Here is a 21973-nt window from a genome sequence, read left to right as displayed (position 1 = left end):
CCTGACCCCGCCTGACCCGCCTGCCTGATCCCTACCCACCTGCCCCCTCCCCGCCTGACCCCACCTGACCCACCTGCCTGATCCCTACCCACCTGCCCCCTCCCCGCCTGACGCGCCTGACCCCGCCTGACCCGCCTGCCTGATCCCTACCCACCTGCCCCCTCCCCGCCTGACCCCGCCTGACCCACCTGCCTGATTCCTACCCACCTGCCCCCTCCCCGCCTGACCCCGCCTGACCCGCCTGCCTGATCCCTACCCACCTGCCCCCTCCCCGCCTGACCCCGCCTTACCTGCATGACCCCTGCCCAACCCCTGCCTGCTGGACCCCCGCCAGGCCCCCACACCCCTTCAGTCACCCGCCTGCACTGAGGTGCCCCGGGCCCAGCGAGCCAGGGCAGTGCATCCCCCGGGGCGCCCAGGACCAATGAGCCGGGCCCGTCCCGCCCGCCCCCGGCGCTCACACTCGAAATCCTCCTCGCCGTAGCTGCGTCCGGCCTCCTCCCCATTGCGCGGGTGCGAGTCCTGCAGGATCCCCTCAAAGCGCTCCACCCCCAGCGTCTTGTTCAGGTCCGTCTCCTCCTCCTCCGCCGGCCCGGGCGAGCCGGGGCCCAGGGCGTCCGTCTCGGGCTGCGCAAACACGGGGCAGGGGGCAGCGCCCTCAGGGGATGCCTGGGGCGCCCGGCAGCTGTGGGCTGTGCCCCACACCCGCCCCGCGGCAACCGTCCCAGGCCAACCAGGGGCCGGCGCTGATTTACAGTCCAGCGCCCAGGCCCCTCCACAGTAAACCCCGCCCCTGCACACCCCGCCCCTGCACACCCCGCCCCCTGCAAACCCCGCCCTGTGCACCCTGGCCCCTGCGCACCCCGCCCTGCGCACCCCGCCCCTGTGCACCTCGCACCCTGCACACCCCGCCCCTGCACACCCCGCCCCTGCACACCCCGCCCCTGTACACCCCGCCCCTGCACACCCTGCCCCTGTACACCCCGCCCCTGCACACCCCGCCCCTGTACACCCCACCCCTGCACACCCTGCCCCTGTACACCCCGCCCCTGCACACCCTGCCCCTGTACACCCCGCCCCCTGCACACCCTGCCCCTGTACACCCCGCCCTGCGCACCCCGCCCCTGTGCACCTCGCACCCTGCACACCCCGCCCCTGCACACCCTGCCCCTGTACACCCCGCCCCTGCACACCCCGCCCCTGTACACCCCGCCCCTGCACACCCCGCCCCTGTGCACCTCGCACCCTGCACACCCCGCCCCTGCACACCCTGCCCCTGTACACCCCGCCCCTGCACACCCCGCCCCCCACACCCCCCCCCCTGCACACCCTGCCCCTGTACACCCCGCCCCTGCACACCCTGCCCCTGTACACCCCGCCCCCTGCACACCCCGCCCCTGTACACCCCACCCCTGCACACCCTGCCCCTGTACACCCCGCCCCTGCACACCCTGCCCCTGCGCACCCCGCCCTGCGCACCCCGCCCCTGTGCACCTCGCACCCTGCACACCCCGCCCCTGCACACCCTGCCCCTGTACACCCCGCCCCTGCACACCCCGCCCCTGTACACCCCGCCCCTGTACACCCCGACCCTGCACACCCCGCCCCTGTACACCCCGCCCCCTGCAAACCCCCCCCCGCCCCCTGCGCACCCCACCCTGTGCACCCTGCCCCTGCGCACCTCGCACCCTGCACACCCCGCCCCTGTACACCCCGCCCCCTGCAAACCCCGCCCCCTGAGCACCCCACCCTGTGCACCCTGCCCCTGCGCACCTCGCACCCTGCACACCCCGCCCCTATACACCCCTGTACACCCCGCCCCTGTACACCCCGCCCCTATACACCCCGCCCCCTGTACACCCCGCCCCTGCGCACCTTGCACCCTGCACACCCTGCCCCTGTACACCCCGCCCCTGCACACCCCGCCCCCTGCAAACCCCGCCCCCTGCGCACCCCACCCTGCGCACCCTGCCCCTGCGCACCTCGCACCCTGCACACCCCGCCCCATACACCCCGCCCCTATACACCCCGCCCCCTGTACACCCCGCCCCCTGTACACCCTGCCCCTGCGCACCTCGCACCCTGCACACCCTGCCCCTGTACACCCCGCCCCTGCACACCCCGCCCCTGTACACCCCGCCCCCTGCAAACCCCGCCCCCTGCACACCCCGCCCCTGTACACCCCGCCCCCTGCAAACTCCGCCCCTGTACACCCCGCCCCTGCACACCCTGCCCCTGTACACCCTGCCCCTGTACACCCCGCCCCCTGCAAACCCCGCCCCCTGCGCACCCCGCCCTGTGCACCCTGCCCCTGCGCACCTCGCACCCTGCACACCCCGCCCCTGTACACCCCACCCCCTGCAAACTCCGCCCCTCTACATCCCGCCCCCTGCGCACCCCACCCTGTGCACCCTGCCCCTGCGCACCTCGCACCCTGCACACCCCGCCCCTACACACCCTGCCCCCTGCATACCCCACCCCTACACACCCCGCCCCTGCACACCCAGCCTCCTGCACACCCCGCCCCTGCACACCCTGCCGCCTGCACACCCCGTCCCTGCGCACCCCGCCCCTGTGCACCCTGTGCACCCTGCCCCTGCACACCTCGCACCCTGCACACCCTGCCCCTGCGCACCCCAGCCCTGCGCACCCTGACCCTGCACACCCTGCCCCTGCGCACCCCGCCCCTGCGCACCCCACCCCTGCACACACACCCCCTGCACACACACACACCCTGCACACCCCGCCCTTGCACACCCCGCCCCTGCACACACACCCCTGCACACACACACCCTGCACACCCCGCCTTTGCACACCCCGCCCCCTGCACACCCTGCCTCCTGCACACCCTGCCCCTGCATACACACCCTGCACACCCCATCCTTGTACACCCCGCCCTTGCACACCCCGCCGCTGCACACTCCACTCCTGCGAACCCCACCCCCTGCACACGCACACCCTGCCCCTGCACACCCCACCCCTGCCTCCTACACACCCCGCCCCCCTGCACACGCTGCCCCTGTTGGGACCCCAACCTGCTCCCCTGTAGCCCACTGCCACTCACTCCATGCAGAATTGGGCCCTAGCAGAACCCCCAAACCACTTGTGCCGTAGTGGGGGGGGGGGTCTGCTCTGTACCCGGGTCCCCTGCGCTGGGCTGTGCGATTCCCACGGACTCACTGGGCCGGGGGGGGGGTCTGCTCTGTACCCGGGTCCCCTGCGCTGGGCTGTGCGATTCCCACGGACTCACTGGGCCATGGGGGGGGGGGGGTCTGCTCTGTACCCGGGTCCCCTGCGCTGGGCTGTGCGATTCCCACGGACTCACTGGGCCATGGGGGGGGGGGGTCTGCTCTGTACCCGGGTCCCCTGCGCTGGGCTGTGCGATTCCCACGGACTCACTGGGCCATGGGGGGGGGGGGGGTCTGCTCTGTACCCGGGTCCCCTGCGCTGGGCTGTGCGATTCCCACGGACTCACTGGGTCATGGGGGGGGGGTCTGCTCTGTACCCGGGTCCCCTGCGCTGGGCTGTGCGATTCCCACGGACTCACTGGGCCATGGGGGGGGGGGTCTGCTCTGTACCCGGGTCCCCTGCGCTGGGCTGTGCGATTCCCACGGACTCACTGGGCCATGGTGGGTGGGGGTCTGCTCTGTACCCGGGTCCCCTGCGCTGGGCTGTGCGATTCCCATGGACTCACTGGGCCATGGGGGGGGGGGTCTGCTCTGTACCCGGGTCCCCTGCGCTGGGCTGTGCGATTCCCACGGACTCACTGGGCCGGGGGGGGGGGGTCTGCTCTGTACCCGGGTCCCCTGCGCTGGGCTGTGCGATTCCCACGGACTCACTGGGCCATGGGGGGGGGGGGTCTGCTCTGTACCCGGGTCCCCTGCGCTGGGCTGTGCGATTCCCACGGACTCACTGGGCCGGGGGGGGGGGGGGGTCTGCTCTGTGCCCGGGTCCCCTGTGCTGGGCTGTGCGATTCCCACGGACTCACTGGGCCGTAGTGGGGGAGGGGGGGTCTGCTCTGTACCCGGGTCCCCTGCGCTGGGCTGTGCGATTCCCACGGACTCACTGGGCCATGGAGGGGGGGGGGTCTGCTCTGTACCCGGGTCCCCTGCGCTGGGCTGTGCGATTCCCACGGACTCACTGGGCCGGGGAGGGGGGGGGGTCTGCTCTGTACCCGGGTCCCCTGCGCTGGGCTGTGCGATTCCCACGGACTCACTGGGCCGGGGGGGGGGGGTCTGCTCTGTACCCGGGTCCCCTGCGCTGGGCTGTGCGATTCCCACGGACTCACTGGGCCGGGGGGGGGGGGGGTCTGCTCTGTACCCGGGTCCCCTGCGCTGGGCTGTGCGATTCCCACGGACTCACTGGGCCGGGGGGGGGGGGGGTCTGCTCTGTACCCGGGTCCCCTGTGCTGGGCTGTGCGATTCCCACGGACTCACTGGGCCGGGGGGGGGGGGGGGTCTGCTCTGTACCCGGGTCCCCTGCGCTGGGCTGTGCGATTCCCACTGACTCACTGGGCCGGCGGGGGGGGGGTCTGCTCTGTACCCGGGTCCCCTGCGCTGGGCTGTGCGATTCCCACGGACTCACTGGGCCATGGGGGGGGGGGGGTCTGCTCTGTGCCCGGGTCCCCTGCGCTGGGCTGTGCGATTCCCACGGACTCACTGGGCCATGGGGGGGGGGGTCTGCTCTGTACCCGGGTCCCCTGCGCTGGGCTGTGCGATTCCCACGGACTCACTGGGCCATGGGGGGGGGTCTGCTCTGTACCCGGGTCCCCCTGCGCTGGGCTGTGCGATTCCCACGGACTCACTGGGCCATGGAGGGGGGGGGGTCTGCTCTGTACCCGGGTCCCCTGCGCTGGGCTGTGCGATTCCCACGGACTCACTGGGCCGGGGGGGGGGGGTCTGCTCTGTGCCCGGGTCCCCTGCGCTGGGCTGTGCGATTCCCACGGACTCACTGGGCCATGGGGGGGGGGGGTCTGCTCTGTACCCGGGTCCCCTGCGCTGGGCTGTGCGATTCCCACGGACTCACTGGGCCGGGGGGGGGGGGGGTCTGCTCTGTACCCGGGTCCCCTGCGCTGGGCTGTGCGATTCCCACGGACTCACTGGGCCGGGGGGGGGGTCTGCTCTGTACCCGGGTCCCCTGCGCTGGGCTGTGCGATTCCCATGGACTCACTGGGCCGGGGGGGGGGGGGGGTCTGCTCTGTACCCGGGTCCCCTGCGCTGGGCTGTGCGATTCCCACGGACTCACTGGGCCGGGGGGGGGGGGTCTGCTCTGTACCCGGGTCCCCTGCGCTGGGCTGTGCGATTCCCACGGACTCACTGGGCCATGGGGGGGGGGGGGGGTCTGCTCTGTACCCGGGTCCCCTGCGCTGGGCTGTGCGATTCCCACGGACTCACTGGGCCGGGGGGGGGGGTCTGCTCTGTACCCGGGTCCCCTGCGCTGGGCTGTGCGATTCCCACGGACTCACTGGGCCATGGGGGGGGGGGTCTGCTCTGTACCCGGGTCCCCTGCGCTGGGCTGTGCGATTCCCATGGACTCACTGGGCCGTAGTGGGGGGGGGGGTCTGCTCTGTACCCGGGTCCCCTGCGCTGGGCTGTGCGATTCCCACGGACTCACTGGGCCATGGGGGGGGGGGTCTGCTCTGTACCCGGGTCCCCTGCGCTGGGCTGTGCGATTCCCACGGACTCACTGGGCCGGGGGGGGGGGGGTCTGCTCTGTACCCGGGTCCCCTGCGCTGGGCTGTGCGATTCCCACGGACTCACTGGGCCGGGGGGGGGGGGTCTGCTCTGTACCCGGGTCCCCTGCGCTGGGCTGTGCGATTCCCACGGACTCACTGGGCCGGGGGGGGGGGTCTGCTCTGTGCCCGGGTCCCCTGCGCTGGGCTGTGCGATTCCCACGGACTCACTGGGCTGGGGGGGGGGTCTGCTCTGTACCCGGGTCCCCCTGGGCTGGGCTGTGCGATTCCCACGGACTCACTGGGCCGGGGGGGGGGGGGGTCTGCTCTGTACCCGGGTCCCCTGCGCTGGGCTGTGCGATTCCCACGGACTCACTGGGCCCTGGGGGGGGGGTCTGCTCTGTACCCGGGTCCCCTGCGCTGGGCTGTGCGATTCCCACGGACTCACTGGGCCCTGGGGGGGGGGGTCTGCTCTGTACCAGGGTCCCCCTGCGCTGGGCTGTGCGATTCCCACGGACTCACTGGGCCGGGGGGGGGGTCTGCTCTGTACCCGGGTCCCCTGCGCTGGGCTGTGCGATTCCCACGGACTCACTGGGCCGGGGGGGGGGGGGTCTGCTCTGTACCCGGGTCCCCTGCGCTGGGCTGTGTGATTCCCACGGACTCACTGGGCCCTGGGGGGGGGGGGGGTCTGTTCTGTACCCGGGTCCCCTGCGCTGGGCTGTGCGATTCCCACGGACTCACTGGGCCATGGGGGGGGGGTCTGCTCTGTACCCGGGTCCCCTGCGCTGGGCTGTGCGATTCCCACGGACTCACTGGGCCGGGGGGGGGGGGTCTGCTCTGTACCCGGGTCCCCTGCGCTGGGCTGTGCGATTCCCACGGACTCACTGGGCCGGGGGGGGGGGTCTGCTCTGTACCCGGGTCCCCTGCGCTGGGCTGTGCGATTCCCACGGACTCACTGGGCCGGGGGGGGGGGGTCTGCTCTGTACCCGGGTCCCCTGTGCTGGGCTGTGCGATTCCCACGGACTCACTGGGCCGGGGGGGGGGGGTCTGCTCTGTACCCGGGTCCCCTGCGCTGGGCTGTGCGATTCCCACGGACTCACTGGGCCATGGGGGGGGGGGGTCTGCTCTGTACCCGGGTCCCCTGCGCTGGGCTGTGCGATTCCCACGGACTCACTGGGCCGGGGGGGGGGGGGTCTGCTCTGTCTCATCCCCCTCTCCCTCAGCGACCCAGCCCCACACGTCTCATCCCCCTCAGCGACCCAGCCCCACACGTCTCATCCCCCTCCCCCTCAGCAACCCAGCCCCACACATCTCATCCCCCTCAGCGACCCAGCCCCGCACGTCTCATCCCCTCCCCAGCGACCCAGCCCCACACATCTCATCCCCCTCAGCGACCCAGCCCCACACGTCTCATCCCCCTCAGCCACCCAGCCCCGCACGTCTCATCCCCCTCCCGCTCAGCGACCCAGCCCCACACATCTCATCCCCCTCAGCGACCCAGCCCCGCACTTCTCATCCCCCCCAGCGACCCAGCCCCACACATCTCATCCCCCTCAGCGACCCAGCCCCACACGTCTCATCCCCCTCCCCCTCAGCGACCCAGCCCCACACGTCTCATTCCCCTCCCCCTCAGCGACCCAGCCTCACACGTCTCATTCCCCTCAGCGACCCAGCCCCACACGTCTCATCCCCCTCCCCCTCAGCGACCCAGCCCCACACGTCTCATCCCCCTCAGTGACCCAGCCCCACACGTCTCATCCCCCTCCCCCTCAGTGACCCAGCCCCACACATCTCATCCCCCTCAGCGACCCAGCCCCACACATCTCATCCCCCTCAGCGACCCAGCCCCACACGTCTCATCCCCCTCAGCCACCCAGCCCCGTACGTCTCATCCCCCTCCCGCTCAGCGACCCAGCCCCACACATCTCATCCCCCTCAGCGACCCAGCCCCGCACTTCTCATCCCCCCCAGCGACCCAGCCCCACACATCTCATCCCCCTCAGCGACCCAGCCCCACACGTCTCATCCCCCTCCCCCTCAGCGACCCAGCCCCACACGTCTCATTCCCCTCCCCCTCAGCGACCCAGCCTCACACGTCTCATTCCCCTCAGCGACCCAGCCCCACACGTCTCATCCCCCTCCCCCTCAGCGACCCAGCCCCACACGTCTCATCCCCCTCAGTGACCCAGCCCCACACGTCTCATCCCCCTCCCCCTCAGTGACCCAGCCCCACACATCTCATCCCCCTCAGCGACCCAGCCCCACACATCTCATCCCCCTCAGCGACCCAGCCCCGCACGTCTCATCCCCCCACCAGCGACCCAGACCCACACATCTCATCTCCCTCAGCGACCCAGCCCCGCATGTCTCATCCCCCTCCCCCTCAGGGACCCAGCCCCACACGTCTCATCCCCCTCCCCCTCAGCGACCCAGCCCCACACATCTCATCCCCCCTCCCCCTCAGGGACCCAGCCCCACACGTCTCATCCCCCTCCCTCTCAGCGACCCTGCCCCACATGTCTCATCCCCGTGCCCCTCAGCGACCCAGCCCCATATGTCTCATCCCCCTCCCCCTCAGGTACCCAGCCCCACACATCTCATCCCCCTCCCCCTCAGCGACCCAGCCCCGCATGTCTCATCCCCCTCCCCCTCAGGGACCCAGCCCCACACGTCTCATCCCCCTCCCTCTCAGCGACCCTGCCCCACATGTCTCATCCCCGTGCCCCTCAGCGACCCAGCCCCATATGTCTCATCCCCCTCCCCCTCAGGTACCCAGCCCCACACATCTCATCCCCCTCCCCCTCAGCGACCCAGCCCCACACATCTCATCCCCCTCCCCCTCAGGGACCCAGCCCCACACGTCTCATCCCCCTCCCTCTCAGCGACCCTGCCCCACACGTCTCATCCCCGTGCCCCTCAGTGACCGAGCCCCACACGTCTCATTCCCCTCCCCCTCAGCGACCCAGCCTCACACGTCTCATTCCCCTCAGCGACCCAGCCCCACACGTCTCATCCCCGTGCCCCTCAGTGACCCAGCCCCACACGTCTCATTCCCCTCCCCCTCAGCGACCCAGCCTCACACGTCTCATTCCCCTCAGCGACCCAGCCCCACACGTCTCAGCCCCCCCTCTGGAGATGGAGCCCCATGACTTGTCTTCCCTCCCCTCCTGTGACGGTGTCTCCTCTCCCCTCCAGCCCCCCCCCCACACGTCTGGTCTCCCCTCTATGCGCCGGAGCCTGCGTCTGCTCTCCCGGCTGCCCCTCCCCTACCTGAGCCATGGGGTCCCCGCTCCTGCCCGCAGCCCAGCCGTGGCTCCGCGCTTTATCGGCTCCGCCGGCCCGGGGAGGTCGCAGCCGCGGGGGGGGGGGGGGGGGCGCCGGGCGGCTCCTTCCCTCGGTGCCACTCCAAATATTGACGGAGACGCCCGCGCCCGCCGGCCCGGCACATGCCTGAAGGTGCCCTCTGCGGGGATCCGGCGCCCCGGAGCGTCCCCGGTGAGTCGCGGCCCGCCCAGCGCAGCGCCCTCTGCCCGGCTGCACGGCGCCGGGGGCAGCCCCTCCTGGGCTGTCGGGGGGCAGGGCCCCTCCTGGGCTGTCGGGGGGCAGCCCCTCCTGGGCTGTCGGGGGGCAGGGCCCTCCTGGGCTGTCGGGGGGCAGGGCCCCTCCTGGGCTGATGGGGGCCAGGGCCCCTCCTGGGCTGATGGGGGCCAGGGCCCCTCCTGGGCTGCCGGGGGGCAGGGCCCCTCCTCCTGGGGTATTGTGTAGGTGGGGATACAGGAGCCCCTTTCCTGAGACCAGACTCTAGCACTGGCCGTGGGGGGCAGCCTCTGGCTCCTGCCCCCCAGCCCTAGCAGGAGGGAGGCTGGGTGGGGGCCCATGGGGGGCAGCTCTCCCTGGCTATGGGAGGAAGGCAGTGCCCCCCAGCTCTCCTCTGCCCCACTGCCTCTGGCCCCCATGGCAACTTCCCCACTCCACCCACACACGGGCCAGAGCTGGGCCTTACGGGCATCCCCTCCCGCTGCTGCATCCTGCCCCACTGCCAGCCCTGACCCGTCTCCCCGCCCCCACAGCCCCCCCGCACTCCTAACCTCCACGCCCCACCCCCGCAACCCCAACCTCTCGCCCCACCCCGCCCCCCCACTTCCAACCCCATGTGACCCCACCTAGCCCATCCCTGCCTCGGCCCCAAATGACCCCTGAGCCAGCCGGGACCCCCAGAGACCCACGTCACCGCCACGCCCAGCCCTGCCCCATTGTCCAGCCCCACATCCTCAGAGCCCTGCCCCACACCCTTCTCTGCTGTCCCACCCCCCGTGCGGGGGGGCCGGACAGGCCCTGTGCTCTGGCCCTGCCTGGTCTGCACGCAGGGGGCGGGGGCGGGGGGCAGGGACACCCTGTGGGCACAGCCCGGCCCCCCAGCCACTGCCCATGGGGCGGGCGGGGCAGCAGCCCCTGGCCGGGGAGCCGGCGCGTCCTACCTGGCGGCCCAGCAGGAAGTCCATAGCGGCGGGAGCCGGCGGCGGCGCAGGCAGGAGGGGCGGCCGAGCCCCACGTGCCCCACGTGCCCCACGTGGCCGCTGTTGCCTGGACAATGGGGACACGGCCCAACGGCCCGGCCAGGCCCAGCGCGCGGCTCCGGTGAATCATTAACCCGGCGCCGGGAGCAGGGCTGGGGCGCGGCTGCGACGGAGCCGCCGGACGCCGGGCACGGGGCAACCCGCCGCCCTGCGACCCACGGCTGGGACCCGCGGCACGGCGCCTCGCCCGGCCGGGCACCCTGCCCCGGCCCTGCCTGCCCCACGGCCCCGGCCCTGCCCCACAGAGCCCCCGGCCCTGCCTGCCCCACAGCCCCGGCCCTGCCCCCAGAGAGCCCCCGGCCCTGCCTGCCCCACGGCCCCGGCCCTGCCCCTAGAGAGCCCCCGGCCCTGCCCCCACAGAGCCCCCGGCCCTGCCTGCCCCACGGCCCCAGCCCTGCCCCCACAGAGCCCCCGGCCCTGCCTGCCCCACAGCCCTGGCCCTGCCCCCAGAGAGCCCCCGGCCCTGCCTGCCCCACGGCCCCGGCCCTGCCTGCCCCACAGCCCCCGGCCCTGGCCCCACAGAGCCCCCGGCCCTGGCCCCACAGAGCCCCCGGCCCTGCCTGCCCCACAGCCCCCGGCCCTGGCCCCACAGAGCCCCCGGCCCTGGCTCCACAGAGCCCCCGGCCCTGCCTGCCCCACAGCCCCCGGCCCTGCCCCCAGAGAGCCCCACGGCCCCGGCCCTGCCCCCACAGAGCCCCCGGCCCTGCCTGCCCCACAGCCCCGGCCCTGCCCCCAGAGAGCCCCCGGCCCTGCCTGCCCCACGGCCCCGGCCCTGCCCCCAGAGAGCCCCCGGCCCTGCCTGCCCCACAGCCCCCGGCCCTGCCCCCACAGCCCCCGGCCCTGCCTATCCCACAGCCCCCGGCCCTGCCCCCAGAGAGCCCCCGGCCCTGCCTGCCCCACGGCCCCGGCCCTGCCACCACAGAGCCCCCGGCCCTGCCTGCCCCACAGCCCCGGCCCTGCCCCCAGAGAGCCCCCGGCCCTGCCTGCCCCACGGCCCCGGCCCTGCCCCCACAGAGCCCCCGGCCCTGCCTGCCCCACAGCCCCGGCCCTGCCCCCAGAGAGCCCCCAGCCCTGCCTGCCCCACGGCCCCGGCCCTGCCCCCAGAGAGCCCCCGGCCCTGCCTGCCCCACAGCCCCCGGCCCTGCCCCCACAGCCCCCGGCCCTGCCTGCCCCACAGCCCCCGGCCCTGCCCCCACAGAGCCCCCGGCCCTGCCCCATAGAGCCCCCGGCCCTGGCCCCACAGAGCCCCCGGCCCTGCCCCCACAGAGCCCCCGGCCCTGGCCCGACAGAGCCCCCGGCCCTGGCCCCACAGAGCCCCCAGCCCTGCCCCCACAGAGCCCCCGGCCCTGGCCCCACAGAGCCCCCGGCCCTGCCCCATAGAGCCCCCGGCCCTGGCCCCACAGAGCTCCCGGCCCTGGCCCCACAGAGCCCCCGGCCCTGCCTGCCCCACAGCCCCCGGCCCTGCCCCCAGAGAGCCCCCGGCCCTGGCCCCACAGAGCCCCCGGCCCTGGCCCCACAGAGCCCCCGGCCCTGCCTGCCCCACAGCCCCCGGCCCTGCCCCCACAGAGCCCCCGGCCCTGCCTGCCCCACAGCCCCCGGCCCTGCCCGCACAGAGCCCCCGGCCATGCCTGCCCCACAGCCCCCGGCCCTGCCCGCACAGAGCCCCCGGCCCTGGCCCCACAGAGCCCCCGGCCCTGCCCCCACAGAGCCCCGGCGCTGGCCCCACAGAGCCCCCGGCCCTGGCCCCACAGAGCCCCCGGCCCTGCCTGCCCCACAGCCCCCGGCCCTGCCCCCACAGAGCCCCCGGCCCTGGCCCCACAGAGCCCCCGGCCCTGCCTGCCCCACAGCCCCCGGCCCTGCCCGCACAGAGCCCCCGGCCCTGCCTGCCCCACAGCCCCCGGCCCTGCCCCCACAGAGCCCCCGGCCCTGCCTGCCCCACAGCCCCCGGCCCTGCCCGCACAGAGCCCCCGGCCCTGCCCCCATAGAGCCCCCGGCCCTACCTGCCCCACAGCCCCCGGCCCTGCCCCCATAGAGCCCCCGGCCCTGCCTGCCCCACAGAGCCCCCGGCCCTGCCCCCATAGAGCCCCCCGCTCTGCCCCCACAGAGCCCCCAGCCCTGCCTGCCCCACAGCCCCCGGCCCTGCCCCCACAGAGCCCCCGGCCCTGGCCCCATAGAGCCCACCGCTCTGCCCCCACAGAGCCCCCGGCCCTGCCCCCATAGAGCCTCCGGCCCTGCCCCCATAGAGCCCCCCGCTCTGCCCCCACAGAGCCCCCAGCCCTGCCTGCCCCACAGCCCCCGGCCCTGCCCCCATAGAGCCCCCGGCCCTGCCCCCACAGAGCCCCCGGCCCTGCCCCCATAGAGCCCCCCGCTCTGCCCCCACAGAGCCCCCCGCTCTGCCCCCCACAGAGCCCCCCGCTCTGCCCCCCACAGAGCCCCCGGCCCTGCCCCCATAGAGCCCCCCGCTCTGCCCCCACAGAGCCCCCAGCCCTGCCTGCCCCACAGCCCCCGGCCCTGGCCCCACAGAGCCCCCGGCCCTGCCCTCATAGAGCCCCCGACCCTGCCTGCCCCACAGCCCCCGGCCCTGCCCCCACAGAGCCCCCAGCCCTGCCTGCCCCACAGCCCCCGGCCCTGCCCCCAGAGAGCCCCCGGCCCTGCCCCCCACAGAGCTCCCGGCCCTGGCCCCACAGAGCCCCAGCCCTGCCCCCACAGAGCCCCGGGCCCTGCCCCCCACAGAGCCCCAAGCTCTGCCCCCCACAGAGCCCCCGGCCCTGCCCCCACAGAGCCCCCCAGCTCTGCCCCCACAGAGCCCCCGGCCCTGCCTGCCCCACAGCCCCCGGCCCTGCCCCCACAGAGCTCCCGGCCCTGGCCCCACAGAGCCCCCGGCCCTGCCCCCACAGAGCCCCCAGCCCTGCCCCCACAGAGCCCCCAGCCCTGCCTGCCCCACAGCCCCCGGCCCTGCCCCCACAGAGCCCCCACCTCTGCCCCTCACAGAGCCCCCGGCCCTGCCTGCCCCACAGCCCCCGGCCCTACCCCCCACAGAGCCCCAAGCTCTGCCCCCCACAGAGCCCCTGGCCCTGACTGCCCCACAGAGCCCCCGGCCCTGCCCCCCACAGAACCCCCAGCTCTCCCCTCACAGAGCCCCCGGCCCTGCCTGCCCCACAGCCCCCGGCTCTGCCCCCCACAGAGCCCCCGGCCCTGCCTGCCCCACAGCCCCCAGCCCTGCCTGCCCCACAGCCCCCGGCCCTGCCCCCCACAGAGCCCCCAGCTCTGCCCCCACAGAGCCCCCGGCCCTGCCTGCCCCACAGCCCCCGGCCCTGCCCCCCACAGAGCCCCCAGCTCTGCCCCCACAGAGCCCCCGGCCCTGCCTGCCCCACAGCCCCCCGCTCTGCCCCCACAGAGCCCCCGGCCCTGCCCCCACAGAGCCCCCGGCCCTGCCTGCCCCACAGCCCCCGGCCCTGGCCCCACAGAGCCCCCGGCCCTGCCTGCCCCACAGCTCCCGGCCCTGCCCCCACAGAGCTCCCGGCCCTGCCTGCCCCACAGAGCCCCCGGCCCTGCCCCCACAGAGCCCCCAGCCCTGCCCCCACAGAGCCCCCGGCCCTGCCCCCACAGAGCCCCCGGCCCTGCCCCCACAGAGCCCCCGGCCCTGCCTGCCCCACAGCCCCCGGCCCTGCCCCCACAGAGCCCCTGGCCCTGCCTGCCCCACAGCCCCCGGCCCTGCCCCCCACAGAGCTCCCGGCCCTGGCCCCACAGAGCCCCCAGCCCTGCCCCCACAGAGCCCCGGGCCCTGCCCCCCACAGAGCCCCAAGCTCTGCCCCCCACAGAGCCCCCGGCCCTGCCCCCACAGAGCCCCCAGCTCTGCCCCCCACAGAGCCCCCTGCCCTGACTGCCCCACAGAGCCCCCGGCCCTGCCCCCCATGGAGCCCCCGGCCCTGCCTGCCCCCACAGAGCCCCCGGCCCTGCCCCCACAGAGCCCCCGGCCCTGCCCCCACAGAGCCCCCGGCCCTGCCCCCACAGAGCCCCCAGCTCTGCCCCCACAGAGCCCCCGGCCCTGCCTGCCCCACAGCCCCCGGCCCTGCCCCCACAGAGCCCCCAGCTCTGCCCCCACAGAGCCCCCGGCCCTGCCTGCCCCACAGCCCCCAGCTCTGCCCCCACAGAGCCCCTGGCCCTGCCTGCCCCACAGCCCCCGGCCCTGCCCCCCACAGAGCTCCCGGCCCTGGCCCCACAGAGCCCCCAGCCCTGCCCCCACAGAGCCCCCGGCCCTGCCCCCACAGAGCCCCCAGCTCTGCCCCCCACAGAGCCCCCTGCCCTGACTGCCCCACAGAGCCCCCAGCCCTGCCCCCCTCCTCACAGAGCCCCTCCCCAGGACACGGTGCCCTGCCAGACAGGGCAGAGGACCCAGGTGGCCCGGCCCCCTCGCTGCCCCTTACGCTCTGGCAGGTGGAGGCGGCGCCGTGGGGGCAGCTCATGGCGGGGCCGGTCCGGTTAGCCCCTCGTCTTCGCACGCCAGCGCCCGGCGCCGAGCCCACGCATCACCTGCCGGGGGAGAGAGCAGAAACGGGCGGGGTCACCACCGCGTGTCCCCCCAGGGCCCCCAGCTGCAGTGCGGCCCCTCCCCCGCCCTGCGCCCCGGGGTGCATGCCCTCCACCCCCACCCGCACACGGCTCCCCTCCCCCGCCCTGCGCCCCGGGGTGCATGCCCTCCACCCCCCACCCGCACACGGCTCCCCTCCCCCGCCCTGCGCCCCAGGGTGCATGCCCTCCACCCCCCACCCGCACACGGCTCCCCTCCCCCGCCCTGCGCCCCGGGGTGCATGCCCTCCACCCCCACCCGCACACGGCTCCCCTCCCCCGCCCTGCGCCCCGGGGTGCATGCCCTCCACCCCCACCCGCACACGGCTCCCCTCCCCCGCCCTGCGCCCCGGGGTGCATGCCCTCCACCCCCCACCCGCACACGGCTCCCCTCCCCCGCCCTGCGCCCCGGGGTGCATGCCCTCCACCCCCACCCGCACACGGCTCCCCTCCCCCGCCCTGCGCCCCGGGGTGCATGCCCTCCACCCCCACCCGCACACGGCTCCCCTCCCCTGCCCTGCACCCCGGGGTGCATCCCCTCCACCCCCACCCGCACACGGCTCCCCTCCCCCGCCCTGCGCCCCGGGGTGCATGCCCTCCACCCCCACCCGCACACGGCTCCCCTCCCCCGCCCTGCGCCCCGGGGTGCATGCCCTCCACCCCCACCCGCACACGGCTCCCCTCCCCCGCCCTGCGCCCCGGGGTGCATGCCCTCCACCCCCCACCCGCACACGGCTCCCCTCCCCCGCCCTGCGCCCCGGGGTGCATGCCCTCCACCCCCACCCGCACACGGCTCCCCTCCCCCGCCCTGCGCCCCGGGGTGCATGCCCTCCACCCCCCACCCGCACATGGCTCCCCTCCCCGCCCTGCGCCCCGGGGTGCATGCCCTCCACCCCCACCCGCACACGGCTCCCCTCCCCTGCCCTGCACCCCGGGGTGCATGCCCTCCACCCCCACCCGCACACGGCTCCCCTCCCCCGCCCTGCGCCCCGGGGTGCATGCCCTCCACCCCCACCCGCACACGGCTCCCCTCCCCCGCCCTGCGCCCCGGGGTGCATGCCCTCCACCCCCACCCGCACACGGCTCCCCTCCCCCGCCCTGCGCCCCGGGGTGCATGCCCTCCACCCCCACCCGCACACGGCTCCCCTCCCCCGCCCTGCGCCCCGGGGTGCATGCCCTCCACCCCCACCCGCACACGGCTCCCCTCCCCCGCCCTGCGCCCCGGGGTGCATGCCTCCCACCCCCCACCCGCACATGGCTCCCCTCCCCCGCCCTGCGCCCCGGGGTGCATGCCTCCCACCCCCCACCCGCACATGGCTCCCCTCCCCCGCCCTGCGCCCCGGGGTGCATGCCTCCCACCCCCACCCGCACATGGCTCCCCTCCCCCGCCCTGCGCCCCGGGGTGCATGCCCTCCACCCCCACCCGCACATGGCTCCCCTCCCCCGCCCTGCGCCCCGGGGTGCATGCCTCCCACCCCCCCACCTGCACACGGCTCCCCTCCCCCGCCCTGCGCCCCGGGGTGCATGCCTCCACCCCCACCCGCACACGGCTCCCCTCCCCCGCCCTGCGCCCCGGGGTGCATGCCTCCCACCCCCCACCCGCACACGGCTCCCCTCCCCCGCCCTGCGCCCCGGGGTGCATGCCTCCCACCCCCACCCACACACGGCTCCCCTCCCCCGCCCTGCGCCCCGGGGTGCATGCGTCCCATCCCCCACCCGCACACGGCTCCCCTCCCCCGCCCTGCGCCCCGGGGTGCATGCCTCCCACCCCCCACCCGCACACGGCTCCCCTCCCCCGCCCTGCGCCCCGGGGTGCATGCCTCCCACCCCCCACCCGCACACGGCTCCCCTCCCCCGCCCTGCGCCCCGGGGTGCATGCCTCCCACCCCCACCCCCACATGGCTCCCGTCCCCCGCCCTGCGCCCCGGGGTGCATGCCTCCGACCCCCACCTGCACATGGCTCCCCTCCCCCGCCCTGCGCCCCGGGGTGCATGCCCTCCACCCCCACCCGCACATGGCTCCCCTCCCCCGCCCTGCGCCCCGGGGTGCATGCCTCCCACCCCCACCCACACATGGCTCCCCTCCCCCGCCCTGCGCCCCGGGGTGCATGCCTCCCACCCCCACCCGCACATGGCTCCCCTCCCCGCCCTGCGCCCGGGGTGCATGCCCTCCACCCCCACCCACACATGGCTCCCCTCCCCCGCCCTGCGCCCCGGGGTGCATGCCTCCCACCCCCCACCCGCACATGGCTCCCCTTCCCCGCCCTGCGCCCCGGGGTGCATGCCTCCCACCCCCACCCGCACATGGCTCCCCTCCCCCGCCCTGCGCCCCGGGGTGCATGCCTCCCACCCCCACCCGCACATGGCTCCCCTCCCCCGCCCTGCGCCCCGGGGTGCATGCCTCCCACCCCCACCCGCACATGGCTCCCCTCCCCCCGCCCTGCGCCCCGGGGTGCATGCCTCCCACCCCCACCCACACATGGCTCCCCTCCCCCGCCCGGCGCCCCGGGGTGCATGCCTCCCACCCCCACCCACACATGGCTCCCCTCCCCCGCCCGGCGCCCCGGGGTGCATGCCTCCCACCCCCACCCGCACACGGCTCCCCTCCCCGCCCTGCGCCCCGGGGTGCATGCCTCCCACCCCCACCCGCACACGGCTCCCCTCCCCCGCCCTGCGCCCCGGGGTGCATGCGTCCCCGCAAGGTTACAGCTGCTGCCCTCCAGGCAGGGGCGAGCAGGGCAGGGCAGGGCCAGGCCGGGTGGCAGGAGGCCATAGGAAAACAGGGAAGCGGCTGCGCTCAGGGCGGAGGCTCCGGCCGGTTTGTCTTGGCCACCAGGCCGGAGAGAGCGAGTCGGCGCCCAGGGCCCGGCAGGAGAGAGGGGACGTGGGACAGGCCGGGCCACGGGCTCCGTCCGCATGGGAGACCCCCGCACCCACCCCCACCACGGCCCCAGCCCTGCACCCCTCCCCCCCACCTCCCCCCGTGTGCCACAGACCCCGGGGAACCCCCCAGGTACCACAGGGCCCTGCCACCTCCCCTCCCCCCGTGTGCCACAGGCCCCTGGGAACCCCCCAGGTACCACAGGGCCCTGCCACCTCCCCCCCACCTCCCCCCCGTGTGCCACAGGCCCTGGGAACCCCCCAGGTACCACAGGGCGCTGCCACCTCCCCCCCCCGTGTGCCACAGGCCCCTGTGAACCCCCCCAGGTACCACAGGGCCCTGCCACCTCCCCCCCGTGTGCCACAGGCCCCTGGGAACCCCCCAGGTACCACAGGGCCCTGCCACCTCCCCCCCCGTGTGCCACAGGCCCCTGGGAACCCCCCAGGTACCACAGGGCCCTGCCACCTCCCCCCGTGTGCCACAGGCCCCTGGGAACCCCCCAGGTACCACAGGGCCCTGCCACCTCCCCCCCGTGTGCCACAGGCCCCTGGGAACCCCCCAGGTACCACAGGGCCCTGCCACCTCCCCCCCGTGTGCCACAGGCCCCTGGGAACCCCCCAGGTACCACAGGGCCCTGCCACCTCCCCCCCCCGTGTGCCACAGGCCCCTGGGAACCCCCCAGGTACCACAGGGCCCTGCCACCTCCCCCCCGTGTGCCACAGGCCCCTGGGAACCCCCCAGGTACCACAGGGCCCTGCCACCTCCCCCCCCGTATGCCACAGGCCCCTGCGAACCCCCCCAGGTACCACAGGGCCCTGCCACCTCCCCCCCCCCGTGTGCCACAGGCCCCTGCGACTCCCCCCCAGGTACCACAGGGCCCTGCCACCTCCCCCCCGTGTGCCACAGGCCCCTGCGACTCCCCCCCCAGGTACCACAGGGCCCTGCCACCTCCCCCCCGTGTGCCACAGGCCCCTGCGACTCCCCCCGAGGTACCACAGGGCCCTGCCACCTCCCCCCCGTGTGCCACAGGCCCCTGGGAACCCCCCAGGTACCACAGGGCGCTGCCACCTCCCCCCCCGTGTGCCACAGGCCCCTGGGAACCCCCCCAGGTACCACAGGGCGCTGCCACCTCTCCCCCGTGTGCCACAGGTCCCTGGGAACCCCCCAGGTACCACAGGGCCCTGCCACCTCCCCCCCCCCCCGTGTGCCACAGGCCCCTGCGACTCCCCCCCAGGTACCACAGGGCGCTGCCACCTCCCCCCCCCCGTGTGCCACAGGCCCCTGTGAACCCCCCAGGTACCACAGGGCGCTGCCACCTCCCCCCCCGTGTGCCACAGGCCCCTGGGAACCCCCCAGGTACCACAGGGCCCTGCCACCTCCCCCCCCCGTGTGCCACAGGCCCCTGGGATTCCCCCAGGTACCACAGGGCGCTGCCATCTCCCTCCCCCGTGTGCCACAGGCCCCTGCGACTCCCCCCAGGTACCACAGGGCCCTGCCACCTCCCCCCGTGTGCCACAGGCCCCTGGGAACCCTCCAGGTACCACAGGGCCCTGCCACCTCCCCCCCCCCCGTGTGCCACAGGCCCCTGGGAACCCCCAGGTACCACAGGGCGCTGCCACCTCCCCCCCCGTGTGCCACAGGCCCCTGCGACTCCCCCCCAGGTACCACAGGGCCCTGCCACCTCCCCCCCCCCGTGTGCCACAGGCCCCTGCAACTCCCCCCCAGGTACCACAGGGCCCTGCCACCTCCCCCCGTGTGCCACAGGCGCCTGGGAACCCCCCCAGGTACCACAGAGCCCTGCCACCTCCCCCCCCCCCCGTGTGCCACAGGCCCCTGCGACTCCCCCCCAGGTACCACAGGGCGCTGCCACCTCCCCCCCGTGTGCCACAGGCGCCTGGGAACCCCCCCAGGTACCACAGGGCGCTGCCATCTCCCTCCCCCGTGTGCCACAGGCCCCTGCGACTCCCCCCCAGGTACCACAGGGCCCTGCCACCTCCCCCCCGTGTGCCACAGGCCCCTGGGAACCCCCCAGGTACCACAGGGCGCTGCCACCTCCCCTCCCGTGTGCCACAGGCCCCTGGGAACCCCCCAGGTACCACAGGGCCCTGCCACCTCCCCCCCCCCCCGTGTGCCACAGGCCCCTGGGAACCCCCCAGGTATCACAGGGCGCTGCCACCTCCCCTCCCGTGTGCCACAGGCCCCTGGGAACCCCCCAGGTACCACAGGGCCCTGCCACCTCCCCCGCGTGTGCCACAGGCCCCTGGGAACCCCCCCAGGTACCACAGGGCGCTGCCACCTCCCCTCCCGTGTGCCACAGGCGCCTGGGAACCCCCCCAGGTACCACAGGGCGCTGCCACCTCCCCCCGTGTGCCACAGGCCCCTGGGAACCCCCCCAGGTACCACAGGCCCCTGCCACCTCCCCCCCCGTGTGCCACAGGCCCCTGTGAACCCCCCCCAGGTACCACAGGCCCCTGCCACCTCCCCCCGCCGTGTGCCACAGGCCCCTGCCACCCCCCCCCAGGTATCACAGGACCCTGCGACTCCCCCCCAGGTATCACAGGCCCCTGCGACCCCCCCCCATGTACCACAGGCCCCTGCGACCCCCCCCCATGTACCACAGGCTCCTGCGACCCCCCCCCAGGTATCACAGGCTCCGGCGACTCCCCCCCCATGTACCACAGGCTCCTGTGGACCCCCCCCCCCAGGTATCACAGGCCCCTGCGACCCCCCCCCCATGTACCACAGGCTCCTGTGGACCCCCCCCCCAGGTATCACAGGCCCCTGCGACCCCCCCCCATGTACCACAGGCTCCTGTGGACCCCCCCCCCAGGTATCACAGGCTCCTGCGACTCCCCCCCCATGTACCACAGGCTCCTGCGACCCCCCCCCAGGTATCACAGGCTCCTGCGACTCCCCCCCCCCATGTGCCACAGGGCCCCACTGATCCCCAGCCCGGCCACCACTAACCCTGGCCCGGCCAGTCCCGTCCGCAGGGCTGTACGTCCCGGAGCGAGTCTCCTTCGGCGCAGCCACGCGACTGCCGGGGCAGAGGAAGATGCTGCTGATGACTGGTCCTCACATGGTTACTCACCCGGCCTCACCACGGCCCCCCCCCCGCAGGCCTGGCCGGGCAGCGTGTGCTCCCCCCAGCCCCCGTGTGCCCCCCTCAGCCCCCGTGTGCTCCCCCCAGCCCCCGTGTGCCCCCCTCAGCCCCCGTGTGCCCCCCTCAGCCGCAGCCTCCCCAGCCCCCGTGTGCCCCCCTCAGCCCCCGTGTGCTCCCCCCAGCCCCCGTGTGCCCCCCCCGCAGGCCTGGCCGGGGCAGCGTGTGCTCCCCCCAGCCCCCGTGTGCCCCCCTCAGCCGCAGCCTCCCCAGCCCCCGTGTGCCCCCCCCCGCAGGCCTGGCCGGGGCAGCGTGTGCTCCCCCCAGCCCCCGTGTGCCCCCCTCAGCCGCAGCCTCCCCAGCCCCCGTGTGCTCCCCCCAGCCCCCGTGTGCCCCCCCGCAGGCCTGGCCGGGGCAGCGTGTGCTCCCCCCAGCCCCCGTGTGCCCCCCTCAGCCGCAGCCTCCCCAGCCCCCGTGTGCCCCCCCCCGCAGGCCTGGCCGGGGCAGCGTGTGCTCCCCCCAGCCCCCGTGTGCCCCCCCCCGCAGGCCTGGCCCAGGCAGCGTGTCCTCCCCCCAGCCCCCGTGTGCCCCCCCCGCAGGCCTGGCCCGGGCAGCGTGTGCTCCCCCCAGCCCCCGTGTGCCCCCCCCCGCAGGCCTGGCCCGGGCAGCGTGTGCTCCCCCCAGCCCCCGTGTGCCCCCCCCGCAGGCCTGGCCCGGGCAGCGTGTCCTCCCCCCAGCCCCCGTGTGCTCCCCCCAGCCCCCGTGTGCCCCCCCCCCGCAGGCCTGGCCCGGGCAGCGTGTGCTCCCCCCAGCCCCCGTGTGCCCCCCCCGCAGGCCTGGCCCGGGCAGCGTGTGCTCCCCCCAGCCCCCGTGTGCCCCCCCCGCAGGCCTGGCCCGGGCAGCGTGTGCTCCCCCCAGCCCCCGTGTGCCCCCCCCGCAGGCCTGGCCCGGGCAGCGTGTGCTCCCCCCAGCCCCCGTGTGCTCCCCCCAGCCCCCGTGTGCCCCCCTCAGCCGCAGCCCCCCCAGCCCGTGTGCCCCCCTCAGCCACAGCCAAGTGCCCCCACAGCGCCCCTCGGGGAGGAGCCGGGTGCCCCCCACCAGCGCCCTGCCCCCACAGCGCCCCTCGGGGAGGAGCCGGGTGCCCCCCGCCAGCGCCCTGCCCCCACAGCGCCCCTC

General features: G+C 75.7%; 1 protein-coding gene across 4 annotated transcripts in view; it reads right to left on the bottom strand.

The window, feature by feature from the left end:
- SLC4A2 (solute carrier family 4 member 2) overlaps nucleotides 1-21973 on the bottom strand; it is a 118203-nt gene that overhangs the window by 35865 nt on the left and 60365 nt on the right. For 2 of the 4 annotated variants that reach the window (XM_089776867.1, XM_089776868.1), the window contains 2 exons: nucleotides 14676-14781; nucleotides 462-627 (listed from right to left, as the gene is read on the bottom strand). In XM_089776867.1, coding sequence (XP_089632993.1) covers nucleotides 462-627; nucleotides 14676-14714 — 205 coding nt within the window. In that variant the 5' untranslated portion in view covers nucleotides 14715-14781. Of the gene's footprint in view, nucleotides 1-461; nucleotides 628-8941; nucleotides 9259-10149; nucleotides 10574-14675; nucleotides 14782-21973 lie in introns of those variants that run through there. The other 2 variants (XM_089776869.1, XM_089776870.1) reach the window with 2 other exon arrangements.

This window comes from Pelodiscus sinensis, chromosome 2 (assembly GCF_052426305.1).
Source record: "Pelodiscus sinensis isolate ZL-2025 chromosome 2, ASM5242630v1, whole genome shotgun sequence".
Taxonomy (NCBI): domain Eukaryota; kingdom Metazoa; phylum Chordata; order Testudines; family Trionychidae; genus Pelodiscus; species Pelodiscus sinensis.
Note: the sequence above shows the minus strand (reverse complement) of the source record. Positions and strands in the feature narration are given on the sequence as shown.